This window comes from Callithrix jacchus, chromosome 9 (genome assembly GCF_049354715.1).
Source record: "Callithrix jacchus isolate 240 chromosome 9, calJac240_pri, whole genome shotgun sequence".
Classification (NCBI taxonomy): Eukaryota; Metazoa; Chordata; class Mammalia; order Primates; family Cebidae; genus Callithrix; species Callithrix jacchus.
Genome location: NC_133510.1, coordinates 49,005,490 through 49,020,716, shown reverse-complemented (window position 1 = coordinate 49,020,716; position 15,227 = coordinate 49,005,490). Strand labels below are relative to the sequence as shown.

The following is a 15,227-nucleotide window of genomic DNA, read 5'->3' as shown; positions in this document are numbered from 1 at the left end:
TTTAATTCCCTTCCGTGGCCACTCCAGCATCGGTATGAATGCTTCAGGGAGCAACTTCAGGGCTTGAGGCCGTTTCATTCAACTTTGTCCTGTCCCAGAGTAGATTTCAAGAAATATTTGTTGGCTTCTATGTTATTTCTCCTTCTTGCCATAAATTTCCAGACCTTCAAATTCCATATGTATACTTTTAAAAAATATATTTGCTTAAGACCAATCTGACAGTCTAAAGAACTCTCTTTGCCAAACTGTACTTCCATAATTTTTCTTTTTCTACTTCATAAAAGAAATTCATGCCTCCTATTATCCCAAATATTATAATGATGCCTTGCCCAAAAGGATAAAAACTGCTAGGCCACCAAACAAAGAAACATCTCCAAAATACATTGATTCTGAGAGAATATTCCCTGAAAAAAAAGCAAAAATTTATTTAAAAGAAGTAGAAAGGAGCTATGCCTTATTTTATCCAGGGGACAAACTCTCTTGACAGTTCCCCATACTGTATCAGTTGAATAATCAAACCTCAGAAGTGAGATGATTATATTAAGTTATACTGTAACACTTTAATTAAAAAGGTAGTCCATCTTTTCTTACAAAAAGTTAACTTAATAAGTTAATTTGACAAAGAGCACTGATTTTGCCATGAGGACACATAAAATCTGAAGAGCTCGATCTGCACTTCAGAAATTCTGACAATATATATTTAAAGCATATGTAAATAATTCCCTAAAAAGTCCATCCTTAGCAACAATTTAACCTATGCCACAAAAATTAAGTTAATTAAAAATAATCAAGGGAATGATGGATTTAAAAAAATGTTTAAAGGATATTTGAACACTAACTTCACCACTATGCAATGTAGCCATGAAACAAAATGGTACTGTATCCATTATATTCAGACAAATAAAATAAACAGTACTTGTACAAAAATGTTTGAAGAACAAGGGCTACAGATGGCATATTGATAAAAGGTAATGCTCATGAACTCAGGAGGTGGAGGTTGCGGTGAGCCAAGATCATGCCAGTGCACTCCAGCCTGGGTAACAAGAGTGAAACTCCATCTCAAAAAAAAAAAAAAGGTAATGCTATGTATGAATCTTCTGCCTTTCACCTGCAAAGGCCAGCAAAGAAAGAGAAAGGATAGTAGTAAGGAGTTTAAAGATAACAGCTGCCAGATTAAAACCACCTCTTTTCTCCTGGACCATAAAAATGTAATGAGAGGATGAATGTGAATGCAAAGCCCCTTCTAATCTTATGTCTCAGGCACCCTAACTAATCTTTTTGTTCTAGGTACTGTCAAAAAAAATGCACTCCAAACAAGCTAACCTAATAAAGGCTGTAGCAAAGCTCCTTCTTACTGGCAATTTCTTTTAGATACAGCAGTGAATATTATCTTTTCTAACTTTCTTTTTGTCACTATAATTATGTATGCCTCTCATATATGTATACTTCAGTTTTCTAAAACTTATTTTATTCTGTTACTGATATTTTCTAAGAGAATTTTATAGTGAAAACTCTTCATGCTTGTAACTTCTGAGAGAATATTTTTAGGAGAATCAAGGTTTTGGAGACAGCTATGAAAATTAGCATTTCCACTGCACATCTTTTCTCAATGAGTTTAATTTTTCATCACATGAAAGTACAGGATAACTGCTGATGTCTTGGATTTGCACAGCTTTGAGAGAAGACTATGAGATATGAATAAAATATCTAATATAAATAGGATAATATTCTAATATAGAAATGCTGCCTTTCTCACTTCAATATTATTTCTTTCATTTTAGTGTGCCATCATAGTATAGCACCCTCTATATTTTAATCCTTGTATACAAATGTTTTAATAAAAAAATTTTCTTCTGTTCTCTTATTTCTTCTTTGCACTTTTCTGTTTAATTTCTTATAATGACATATATTTTTGTTTAAAAACAATAAAATTACTCTTATAAGAATAAAAATAAATACATTTACATGGATTAAATTTCTAAATATAAACCATAAATGTATTAGAAAACTTCAGGATTTTTTTTTCATGGAAGGGAGGAGCATCAGGGTAAGAAAGATCATCCAAAGAAATATTGTTTTAATAAAAGAAGCCATAAAAGAAAATACTAACAAGTCTCATTGCATAAAAATTTTAAATTGAAATAGAATATAAGTTAAAGTATGCGTGACAGGCTAGAAGAAAATATTTGCTACAAAGACTTAATATCCATAATATAGAGTTCCTATATAGCTATAGAAAAATAGTTTTTAAAAGCAAGTTGAAAGTAGTACAAAAATACAAAGGGGCAGAAGAAAAAATACGAATAATCAATACCCACTCAACTCTTCTTATATTAAAAAAATGCAAATTAAGTAAAGTATAATATATCTATCCTTCTTCTTTTTTTTTCACATACAGTATTGTTTTCCATGTACGTAACAAGCAGTCTTACTCATTACTGAAGATAAATGATATATTTGGGGAGGGTAATTTCACAGTATCTGCCAAAATTAAAAGCTGGTTGCATTTCTAGATATCTAATTTGTGAGAATTCTTATGAACAAAAACCAGTAGTCCCACACTGTGAATAAGGGAACACACATATTGTTCATTATGACAAGGGCCTGGGCCCAGAACATCTGGATATTTCACTCCTAATTGCTAGGGACACAGGAGGGCCTAAAGCAATGCTTGATTCCTCTTTCCTCGGAGAGGGACTCATTCTCTACAATGAACAATCCTTGGAGAAACAGCTGATAGCTCGCTGATACACTTCATCAACTACAGACTGACCCACCCCCGCCAAAGCTCCCACAGCAGCCTCCAAGATTCCAAGCAATTTCAAGATTTCCAGAATTAACATTAGAACAAGAATTTTACATGCACTCCCCCAAATATGATTGAATATAATGTAATGTAACATAGTATATTATAATCACACATTCTTGTACATTCTGACAGTATTGCTATTTTAATGCATGCACATGCAGTGGATTGACCATTGCTTTGTTTTTTATTCTTGATATTAATTCGGTTCAGTTGCCAATCAACAAATTGGGACTGAAGCCAACAAACTGAAAAGTAGCAGTAATGAGTACGCAGAATATTCTGCTGTTCTTTAAGCAAAACAATTGATCCTCATGTTACTTCTAGCATCTCTAAAGGAAAGAAACAGAATCTTAGAGGAAGTATAAACACTGTTTGGATTCCCATAATCCTGCTTTCTTTATTTACAATTAACTTCATCCTTCCTGCCTCTCCAGATGGTTTTCCTCTTGATTTCCCAAACTGAATTATGCTCACTGCTTTTGAGATGCTAAGTACTTGAGAGGATTTCATCTTCATTCCTCAGAAACAGAAGTCATAAACTCTTACCTCTGCCGAATTATGCTGGGATTAGCTGTCACTAAATGACTTTTGGATCCAACATCTTTAGTGTATTCACTTGACAAAGGAGGGAGATTGCATCTAGAGGAACAAGAATGAACATTTTGAATTATTTGCACACCTTAAATCATCAGTTAGAATAATACGTATAGGAATTTTATTAATGCTAACTCAATTCGCAAGTAACTGCTTTTTTTTTAACCACCTCTCCCTTTTAATAGACATTAGATGAATAAGTAACTATGAGCATCTTCCAAATGCTGTCACAAAAACTATTCCTGTTCAGGAAGAAAGGATATGTCCGCCAAAGGGGCAAATGATCTACAAACAGAAAGAGACTGTAACTAACGGGTATTTATCCCATTCAAAATATTTTTGAGAAGGTAGGACAGACATTCTTATACTGGAATTAGAGCTCAGCAGAGCATGGTACACTAGAAGACAGAGGACCTACAGTACCTCTGCACACGCATAAACCTCAGAAAACGGAAAGGAATTAATATATTGTTGGGAGAATTTTTTTATCTTTCCACAATCTAAATTATAAGAGTGCTTTCAGAGCCATGTGCTATTCACTTAAATCAAAGCATGTCTGACTTTTGTGTGTGTGGTCAATGCATAGATGGGTTACTGGTGAAGGCATAATGGCTCATCATGCAAAGAAGTGCAGTCATCCACCAGCCCGGTTCAGCCAAAGAAAGAGTACAGGTGGTTTCCCTGGTGATGGAACAGCCACCCTACTCCCACCCACAAACACCACCCTGCCCCTGTTGCTTCCTTGGCCACAGCGTCTTACGAATGCTTACAATGGGAAATATGACCATTGCAAATTCAAATCCCATGACTTTCTGCCTGTGGAACATTAGGCAAGTTAATTCATTTGCCTGACTTTAGTTTCTCCATTACACAAAATGAGGATAATGATTTTTCCTCTTTTCCTGAATTGTTGTAAGGACTAAAAAAGTTATGTAATACAAAAATTCCCTAACCTTGACGTGTACACTCAATAAATATTCAAAAATGTCACAAATCAGAAATGGCACACAAAAATAATTAAATATACATTTATTATCTATGAAAACTACAAATGAGCCTGTAGTTTCCATTACATTTTCTTTTGTTACTCCGTCCTCATTTCTCCTCTCCAACCATATCTCTAACTTGACTCTTACCACATTAGGGCACCTGTAATTTTTTATTACTTCAGTAAACCAAAGCATCACTTATTTGTAGGTAAAGATATCTTACAAATATTGCAGTCTCTTCTGGTTCCCCGACTACTAAATTTTCCCTACAAATTACCCCCAGTATCCAGGCACCCATTCAGTTGACCAGCTCGAGTTCTCTGATTTTGTCTCTTATTTACCCTGTGACTATCGCCACATCAAGGCATCCTGGGTGGAAACTTGTGTCAGTTGATTTAGAATCTTCCTTTATCGGCAATTTGGTGATAAGATAATTGTTTTTCTGGCAGCTACCCACAGGCCAGTTAACCAGTCAGTGGCTTTTGCTGAATACCCACTGAAAGCAAACACAGTGGGCATTATGGGGACCTGTGGGGTGGAGCCCAAGTCATAGAACCTACTCTTGAGGCATCTGCAGTCTAGTGTTTGCCTGTATCCCATGCGGTTTCCTGAGGATTCTCATGAGGGAGTGAGTTCGTGCATTAACAGCCAGGCTCATCAGGCTGTGGTAACTGACTGTGGTCTTGTGATCTAATTGATCTTCGCCCAGAGGAAGATGACTTCCAGGATAAAACAGACCAAAATTTGGATACTTGTCTCCTAAAGAAGCTTTGATCCTAATTGCCCTTGGAAGCATGTGAGAATCAGCTATGTTATGCTAAAACTGTAAACAGTATTGCTGGGGAGTGCTGTCAACACGTGTTGTCGTTGTTAAACAAGCTGGTTTCAGGAGTAAATACTTTGTTTTCCTGTGTGTTCCATGGCTCGTGTGTCTGGGTCTCTTCATATCTACTGCCACAGAGTAATAGCTCAAGAAAAACTTGCAGGTGTTTATTATTTTTCTATAACAGAGGGGAATGCTTAAAACCATAAAGATAACATTTTATGTAAAGTTTGATGCATTTCCAGAAAATAATCACAATACATTTTGGTGCAAGTTCTTCCGGGTAAACTTATCCTTTAAGTGCAAATATCTGCGGCACTTTCCTGTATCTCTTCTCTTAGGAAAAGCACATAACTATAGCTCCTCAAGTCCTAAATTGCTAATTACAAAGATGTACACAAAAGGCACATTTAATAAAGTCAATTTGTTTTAATAAAGCATAATTGTGGTGCAAAATAAATTTCAAAGTTTACATTACCACTTGTTGGCACAATTAACAGATAATGGCTAAAGTGTCTTAGCAACTGTGCTCATAATCCTAAAAGAGATCTGATCAGAGAATTAATGAGAAATAAATATTCTTTGAATTGGGAGGTGGAAGTAAGTGGGAAATGGGCTTGAGAAAAAGAAGTCTTTAAGTAGAAAAATCATAAAATTACTTAAAATTTTTTTTGTATATGTGAGTATGGAAAACATGCATTTGTGTATAATTGAAAAGGCACCAAAAATATGTTGTCTCACCCATGTTCCCGAGTCAACCACTTCCTCTTAAGTATTCAATACCTTTTACATTTTCTGGCAGCCCTTCTCAATAAATTGAATTCAACAATATTATTTTTTAAAGTATTGCTTTTGGCTACAGAGCAAATGTTTACTTTGAGAAATGGGAAATTGATTTTCATGTGTTTGAATTTAAGCAAAGAAAATTATGAAATTGTTATATCCTAGTGCTAGAAGACATTTTGAATTGTAATCTGGTAAATCACTGTGTACACGCAGGGCTATTTTTGGATGTTTTATCTTACTGTATCTGTCCATCACATAACCTACAGTGTTGGACCAGACATATGCATGCTTTCTAATCTACACTTATCCATTAAATGCTTAATTTAGAATATATAATATTATCTCAATATATTAAGCATGTCCCAAAATGCATATTAAGCAACTGTTTATTAATAGATCTGCAAATGGTGAAATAATTTTAAAATAATCTATCAACATTTATTACTCCTATAATTTAAACCATACATAAGACTTTTAAAAATTAAAATGTGTCATGAAAACAGCCCTACTTTTGAAATTAAACCAAAGGCATATGTATACATAGTTCTAATTATGGTGCTACCTTGTTTGAATTCTTTCAACCCTCATCTCCCCATATTTTACAAACATTATATTTAATACTGTGCTAGGCACTCTAATCAGAAGTGCTCATTAATTCTGAACTTGAATATGTCAACACCAGATTGCATGTAAGGCTAACAAAGTCTTCTTTACTTTTGATAAATACAGCCCACAAGAAATAATAGATAACCGTCTATGGTACTTAAGCCTAGTCTTCTACACGTTAGTAAATGTCCATCTTCACAAATGGATGACACACACACATACACACTCATGAATAATACAAGAATACATTTATTGCACTGCATGAAGTGCATTTATACTTCTACATGCATCAAGGCCACCTGAAATCACTTAACTTCTTTCAATCTATGAGTTGAATACTATCTATTCCTTCTTCCTTGATAATTTTTGGAAGGAGCACATAAACTAATAATACTCAGGAGCAACTTGAAAATTTAAACTAAACTACGTAAAAGGTGTTACAATGATACAGTATTCACACAGTCTTAGATAGAGTAAGAGCTGCCACAGTGGGAAGGCCTGAGGAATTGTCTACTCCTGCTTCCTCCTACAAACTAGAAAGCTGGGCCCCAGCAAGGGTAAAACAGTGCACTGTAGGTCACAGACCTAGTCAACAACAGCAAGGGCCTGTCTCCTACCTCACTGTCTTCTTTGCTGGCTCCTCAGCCTCACCTAATGCCAAAATACTGGAGAGGGTGCCTAAAGGTGGACCAGGGCTCTGCTCTTCTCACCTATCCATGCTCTCTAGGTGATTTTCTCCATTCTTATGCCTTGAATACCTCTCTGACTCAATCTCTAGCCATTCTTTCCACTGTTCATGACACTGCAACAGCAGTGTCTTTCCCAGGTTGGGGAAAAAACCCAGGTTGTTTCTTTGCTTAGGGTGAAATGAAGAGAAGACTCAGCTCACATACCACTTCTCTTGAGAAACTCCCAAGTGTCTGAATTCCCCCATGGTAGCAAGCACATCTCCAGGATATGAATCCATTGCAGAATTGTTCAACGCACCATTCCCAGACCCAGCTCAAGGCCCATGTCATGGGTGCTCAATAAGCAAGTGTTGCATTGACTGGAACTAAAAGAACTACATTTGTATTTTTTCCATTTTTCTATTGTTTGTATATATTAAAAAGAAAAACTGCAATATAGTGGAAAAATACAAATGGGGGTACCTGCACCAAGGAAAGGTAAGTATAGAAGGATCTAGACTCTCCTGCAGGCGTCACCAAGTGAGAAACCAATGTTTTTCAAGGAGACCAACAGTAAGAGTGAACCTAGCCCCCGAAAACTACATGGCTTCGCCTAAAACCCTCGCAGATAAAGTCTTTACTCTTCCCGCCCCCACTTAACTCAGGGCTCAGAGGTGGCTTGGCATTCTCTTGGCTACCTTTTTTCCATTCCTAGACTGTTACTCATTTATACTTACAGGAATGTAGAATCTCGCTCAGCTTTCTGTCCTTGGTGTTGCTGCCATCTTCGCCCTTCCTGGCCACGGAGTCTGCTGGCACTTGGTTCATAATCATTCCCACCTCAGTAAGGCTTGAGGGTCCACCTGAAAGGCCCCTCAGAATCTATCCTCAAGGTTCCCTTATTTGCTCAGTAACAAATGTTTTCTTCTTCTATAACATGCCCACTCATCCGCCAGATGCCGTGAGCTCTGAAATCTTACCCTCCAGAAAGCCATTCTTTGACTTCAGCTGCTGCTTCTATTTCTTTTTCATTCATGGCCAAGAGCCACCCTTACCTCAACCCTGCTCTGAATGACCCCATCATTTGCCCCTTTCCTTTCTCCTTAACTCATCTCAGAGACTTTTTTGCCCAGCCCAGGTTTCAAGGTGTGTCACTTTATACCCTCTCCAGCCAGAGCCCGCCACGTTGTCACTCTGTGTCCTTCTTCCCTCTCACCCAGATAATGCCAAACCTATCCTCATCCAATCACTTGCTGTCGTTCCTTCTATACCTTGGCTGGTAAGCATGTCTGGGCAGAATCACCCAGCAGTGCAGGCTGCTGCCACTACAATTTGGCAGTCTCTGCCTCTGGCTGAATATGTCTCAGCAATCTTTTTTCATGCTCCCGTGGGGGCCTCCTGTTTATCCTGGAACTGATGTGCACATCACCACTCTGCTCAGTCCCTTTACCAAGCATCCTCCTTGTTTGAAATTTACCCCGCTCCTTAGTTCCAGTTTTCCTACCCACTCAAATATTTAATCCCTCTTCAGATCCCACTCGCTACTTACAAATGCTTTGGTGAAAAAACTAAGAAGAATAGGAAATAAAATAAAATGATTCCATTAAGATATTTATTCCTAGAGGGTTGGCCTTAAGGAAAGGAACAATTGAAAAAGTCAGAATCACCTGACTCTACCATCTAAAATGAGAGCTGAGATTTTCCACTTTCCACTGCTGCCTTTATTCACAGCAGAGTGGGTCTCTCCACTGAGTCTTCATGGCTTTGTACTTTCTTGGGCATGCTCCCCCTTACCCCTTTCCTAACCTCACTTGTCTATGAGCTGGAAGTAAAGCTAAGGAGCAGGCTACAACTGATTAATCTCAACTGACTAGTTTTGAAAAGCCCCAGGGCTTATGGGAGGGGTGGGGAAAAGGAGAGAAGGCAGAGGCCGCGCTGTGGGTGCTCTCTCTTACCGCATGACAAAATTTGCTTCATCTATTTGACGGCCACAGCCACTCTTCTTCAGAATCCCACCATTTCCCACCACCGCGCATTTCTTCAATGGCAGCTGGAATGGGGTTGCCTAGCAACAGAAAACAAGGCGGGTTTTCACTGCAAAGAACACACAACCACTCACAAAATCATTGTTTACAGCAGACCCTTTGGAGGAATTTGACTGAAGACTGGGTTGAGCAAAAAAAGAGCATGTGAAAAGAAAGATGCCAAGAAGTTTGTAAGGAACACACTAGTCTGTTGCCTTGAAATCTAAAAAGCAAAAATTTTTAAAACCATTCCTGGAGTGTATTTAAATACAACAACATTTATTTTTTCATCTACAATTGGCCATGCACATAGCAGAAGGTGTTTGCTAGGGAAAATTAAAAAGAAACACAAACTAAATACAGGATTATTTTTAAAGCCATTAAGCTGGAAACAAATGAGCTCTATTCTCCCATGTGATTGCAATTTCATTCATTCATAGGATCAGCCATTCACTCGACAAATGTTTCTGAACATTTCCTTTGCTAACTGTTGTGAATAGATACATGCAGACACAAGTCACAGGCCCGAGGGTTCACAATCTGGTATGTGAGTAGAGAAAGGGATGATAAGAGTGTGAAAATACACACCGAGGTAACAAACTCTATTATATGCTGAAGTTGCTGCCAAAGAGATATACATGGGATGCAATCCACAAGGAGGAAGAAGGCATTTCTGTTGAGTCAACTCAGGGAAAGCTTTCTCACTTGGGATGAAACTTAAAAAATAAGCAGGATTCTTCCAGGCACAGAAAGCAGCATAAACAAAGGCACAGTAGTATTTGCTGAGAGTAATGCTGTGTTTATGAGCAAATAAACACTCTGGGTGGGTCTGTCTAGAACTTAGGAGCCACTAAGAGGCAAGTGACTTGCACAGAACCAAATAGCATGTGACTTTCTTTCTGGCAACACTGAACTGGACTGCAAAGAAAATGTTCAGTGTATCTGAGTGTTCCCTGATGTGCTATTTATAGTATGAATACGAAAACCCAGCAATAGCCCCTGAAAGTGAAATGCGTCATTCGGCCACTTCTAGCTGGGTCAGCAAGAACTGCCAGGTACAGAATTTCCTGCTTGCTGAAACCATGCAAAGCAGCTGGAGTTCTTTGGGGAAAGACCTTACATATACACAACTGGTATCAAAAATAACCACCCTAGATGAATCTCAAGCAAATAATATGTGTTATTCTAAAAGAATAAATGAAGTTGGCCACCCTAAATGGATCTCAAGGAAATAAGATGGTTTATTCCCAAAAATAAATGCAATAAGTATATGAATATACACTGTGGGGCCTCATATAGGCAGGGAGTTAAACCAAAACTAAAATTCCAGGAGTTTCTGTGTTCACTGGTAGCTGAGGTGGCCACTTAATGCAGCATGAGAAGAGGATTTTATTCCTTTTATTTTCTAGTTGTCAAAGGAACAGCCAGAGCTATGAAAATACTGTTGAGAAAAATACAGTACATAAAGTGTAATGCCTAAGCATTTGCCAGCAGAGAGTTAAGAATTTCCCGCATTACTACACCAAAGACCAGTCCAACAAACATCAGAGCAGATCCAGAGAGGAGAGATGGGCAAGAAATAGAGGAGGGCTTGCAATCAACACTGGAAAAACATTAGTTAGAGCTATAATTTGTTAGATGAAGATTTTAAAAGTAGCTGTTTGTTTATTCCAAAAGTATTCACAAAGTGCCTACTATGCGTCAGGCACTGCCCTGGGTGACAGGGACATAAGTAAAAATTCCTGTTCCCACAGAGATTATATTCTAGTGTGGAAAACAGAAGATGCGTAAAGATAAATGAGTAAAATGAACAGTAGGTCAGATGGTGACATGAACTCTGGAAAGAAAGAAAGCATTGGCATTGGGAGATGCTTTCGGAGAGGAACTGCAATTATTATTATTATTATTATTATTATTATTATTACTATTTTGAGACAGAGTCTTGCTCTATCTCCCAGGCTGGAGTGCAGTGGCAAGATCTCAGCTCACTGCAACCCCTGCCTACAGAATTCAAGCAATTCTTCTGCCTCAGCCTCCTGAGTAGCTAAGATTATAGGCACAAGCCACCATGCCCAGCTCATTTTTTTTTGTTTTGTTTTGTTTTAGTAGAAATGGGGTTTCCCCATGATGGCCAGGCTAATCTCAAACTTCTGACTTCAGATAATCAGCTCACCTCTTCCTCCCAAGGTGCTGGGATTACAGGAGTGAGCCACTGTACCTGGCCCCAGGAACTCCAATTTTAATAGGGTGATCAGGGAAGAATTCAAAGAAGGCATGGGAGCAAACTCCTGCAGGAGATGAGGTAGTGAGCCATACAGATCTCTGTGGGAACTCTTGGTGCAGACCCTAAAAGAAACATTCCTAGGATGGGGAAGGGAGAGCAAAGAGCCTGTTGTGTCTGGAGATGAAGCAGCAAAGGAGACAGGAGTAGGAAGGATATCAAAGTTGACTAATAGGGAGGTTGGGGAATACATTCTGAATGGCCTTGTAGGGTATTGTAAAGACACAGGTTTTTATTCTAACATGAGAATCAAGTCAATGTTGGTTGTACAAAGGATTGACATTATGACATATTTTGGAACAGTCACTATACTGCTATGAGAACAGGCTGTAGAATGTCATGGGCAGAAAGAGAGAGACCAGATAGGAGTCTCTTGTGAGAGATTTTGGTGGTTCTTGGACCAGGGTAACAGTGATAGGAGTAGTGGGAAGAAGTAGCCAGATTCTGGACACACTCTGGAGAAAGAGCTGGCTGACTTTGCTGACATAATGAAAACAGGGCAAGAGAAAAAGGGAAATCGAGGATGATACCAAGAGTTCCGGCTTGAACAACTGTAAAGATAGACTTGCCATTTACGGACACATGGAAGATTACAGGAGGAGCAGGTTTCTAGGGAACGATTTGGAGTTCAATCTTAAATATGTCAAGTGCATGATGTCCTTTAGATGCCCAGGTGGCAAAGTCAAGTAGGCAACTGAATATATGACTATGCAGTCAGGGGGTTGGTCTTTCCTAAAGATAGAAAATAGAGAGTGATCAGCATGGGTATTTAAAGTCAAGAGACTGGATGGTGAATGAGTGCAGATGGAAAAGAGAAGAGGTCTAAGAATCGTCCAAGTTAAAAAAAAAGTGTCTCAAGAAAAAGGGAAAAAATTACATCAAATGCTATTGATAGATTAAGTAAGACAACAGCAGAAAATTGCTACTGGACTTTGCAACAGGAAGGTCACTGGTGACCTTGAAAAGATAGATTTATTTCAGCAATAAGGACAAAAACCTGAACTGAGTAAGCTATACATGTACATTTGCATATCTATTTTCATATAGCTTATTTGAAAAATCTGGGTTCAAAGAGTGGTTCTTGCCTGAAACTATTAGACTGGCAATACCAGGTTTTCTGGCAGGAATCTGGCCCCAAAACAAATAGACTTTGGAAGCAGCAACATAGTCCTGGATATAAACATTATCTCCTAATTTCCAAATTGTGAGACTATGGAATTGGAGGGTGGGCTGTCAAACCCCTCTGTATTCTGCTTCCTGTCTTGGAAGTGGGATAACTTCACACAGGCTTTCATGAAATTACGTGAGCTTGTGTATATAGAGCATCTAAGTGAGCCACTGGCATGGCAGTCCACTCATCTTCCTTCCCTTTTCCATTTCTTTCCTCCTTTTAGCAGAGTTTCCCTGGCTTGTTCAAGCCATGAAATGCCTAGATTTCATGGTTTTTGTAGAACATGGTAAAATAGTAACTTATCACCGCTATCTTAACAATTAGTGATAATTTTATTAATAGAAAACTTAGCTATTATATCCATGCACTATTAAAATACCACCCCCTAAAGCCCTCAAACAAAAATCCAGGGGTTTAAAAAAAGCCATTTTGACTTTTTATTATTGACAAGCAATTTCATTTCATTTCAATAAATATTCCTTAAGTACCTGAGTGAACTCTCTGGGCACTCATAATACATCAATGAACAATAACAGCACACCAAAGCTTTATAGACAAAAAACTGAGAAAATACTATGGATTTTTTTAAGTAATTGAAATAATACTCTCATTAAGACTCAAAGAATACCTCTTCAATTTCTCATGTTGGCAATGGTCAATGTTTTCCAGAACGATGTATGAGCAAGATTTCCTTTTTGAGTATGCTTCTATAGAAAGAAGTTTGGTCATCCATTGACACATGAATATTATTATTTTAACAGAGAATATTTTTATTAAGGCATTGCATGCTGTCTTTTCAAATGTGTCTCCTTGAACCTATGTAAGAAAATAATTTACTGGATTTGAGAATATACTATAACACTCTTGGTAATACTAAAAAAACCTACTGTAAAGGCAAGGATAAATTAGATTAACTAAAGTAATAAGCTCAAAGGCTTTTTCCTTTTCTTTTTTTTTTTTTGAGACAGAGATAGCTTTGTATCACCCATGTGGAGTACAGTGGTGCCATTACTGCTGACTGCAGCTTCGATCTCCCAGGTCCAGGCAATCCTCCTGCCTTAGCCTTTCAAATAGCTGAGACTACAGGTGCGTGCCACCACACCAGCTATTTTTTTTTGTATTTTACGTAGAAACAGGATTTTGCCATGCTTGTTCAGGCTGGTCTCGAACTTAGGTTCAAGCAGTCTGCTCACCTCAGCCTCCCAAAGTGTTGAAATTAAAGGTGTGAGCCACTGTGCCCAGCCTAAAAAATGTTCTATTCCTGCTCAGCCACTAACCATCCTATGGATCTTTGTCCAAATTTTTTCATCTATAACTGTTCCATCTGTTAATGGCCATCTTATTAATGACCATATTATGTTAATCATCTGGATTGAGATTCAGATTTGCCAGGCCCCTCTACCCCTCAGTGCCTCGCTGGAAACAAGACATGATAATAACCATTTGTTCCATCTTCCAAGACTATTTTGAGAGTTAAAACAAGGTGAGGCATTGAACATTATCAGGAACCTCTGAAGTCCCCTATAAATATATTATATTAATGCATTATTATGCACTAACAAAATTGCATTCCTTTGGGGAAAGTTAGTATTTTGCTAGACCACTCTAATATTCACACTATATTTGTGTGAGATATTTTCAATTTCAAAGATTTATATGGTTTGTTTGTTTTGAGACAGGGTCCCACTGTGTCCCCAGGCTGGAGTGCAGTGGTGCAATCACAGCTCACAGCAGCTTCAGCCTGCTAGGCTCAAGCGATCCTCCTGCCCCAGCCACCAAAATAGCTGGGGCTATAGGTGCATACCACCATGCCCAGCTAATTTTTGTTATTGTTGTTGTTGTTTTGGTAGACACGAGATTTCACCATGTTACCCAGGCTAATTTATATAGATTTTGAACAAATTAATATATTTGGTCATTAGTCCTTTGAGGTTGTATTTATTAATACAACTTCTATCAAGTCATGAGTTTTAATAATGGATATTTTTGTAGTAATCATTGCAGGTATCTTATCTTTTTTATCAACACTCCACATCCGGACTAAGTACAGATGAGATGATCAACAATTTGTTCAATAATTAGCTATTTAGTCACAAATTTTTCCTGGAACAACCAATCCATTCTTAGCAGTTTCTGGACCTAAAACGGCATTTCCTTATGTTATAATGAATATACAAATTAATCTTCAAATTTGAAGAACAAGCATGAGCCCCATCACTAAATATGCACTGATCAGTGAGGCCATTCAGAGCCTTGCTTCTGAGCTACCCTTTATCCTCCTTTTCCACCGGCTGCATCATTTGTGCCTCTTCTCAAATAGCCCTGATACCTAACTTCTCTGTTCATTCATCAACTATTCATTGGGCACTTTGGATGGAACAGGAGCTATTATGGATGCTGAAAATGTGATGGTGAACAAAATAGACATGTACCCCACTCATGCAGCTTACATGCTAAATAGAAAAACAGAATTTAA

At 38.0% G+C, this 15,227-nt stretch overlaps 1 protein-coding gene across 3 annotated transcripts in view; it reads right to left on the bottom strand.

The window, feature by feature from the left end:
- ST8SIA1 (ST8 alpha-N-acetyl-neuraminide alpha-2,8-sialyltransferase 1) overlaps positions 1-15,227 on the bottom strand; it is a 150,601-nt gene that overhangs the window by 55,711 nt on the left and 79,663 nt on the right. For all 3 annotated transcript variants that reach the window (XM_054238285.2, XM_054238284.2, XM_035256095.3), the window contains 2 exons: positions 9,231-9,340; positions 3,356-3,448 (listed from right to left, as the gene is read on the bottom strand). In XM_054238285.2, the coding sequence (XP_054094260.2) occupies positions 3,356-3,448; positions 9,231-9,340 (203 nt within the window). The remainder of the gene's footprint in view (positions 1-3,355; positions 3,449-9,230; positions 9,341-15,227) is intronic.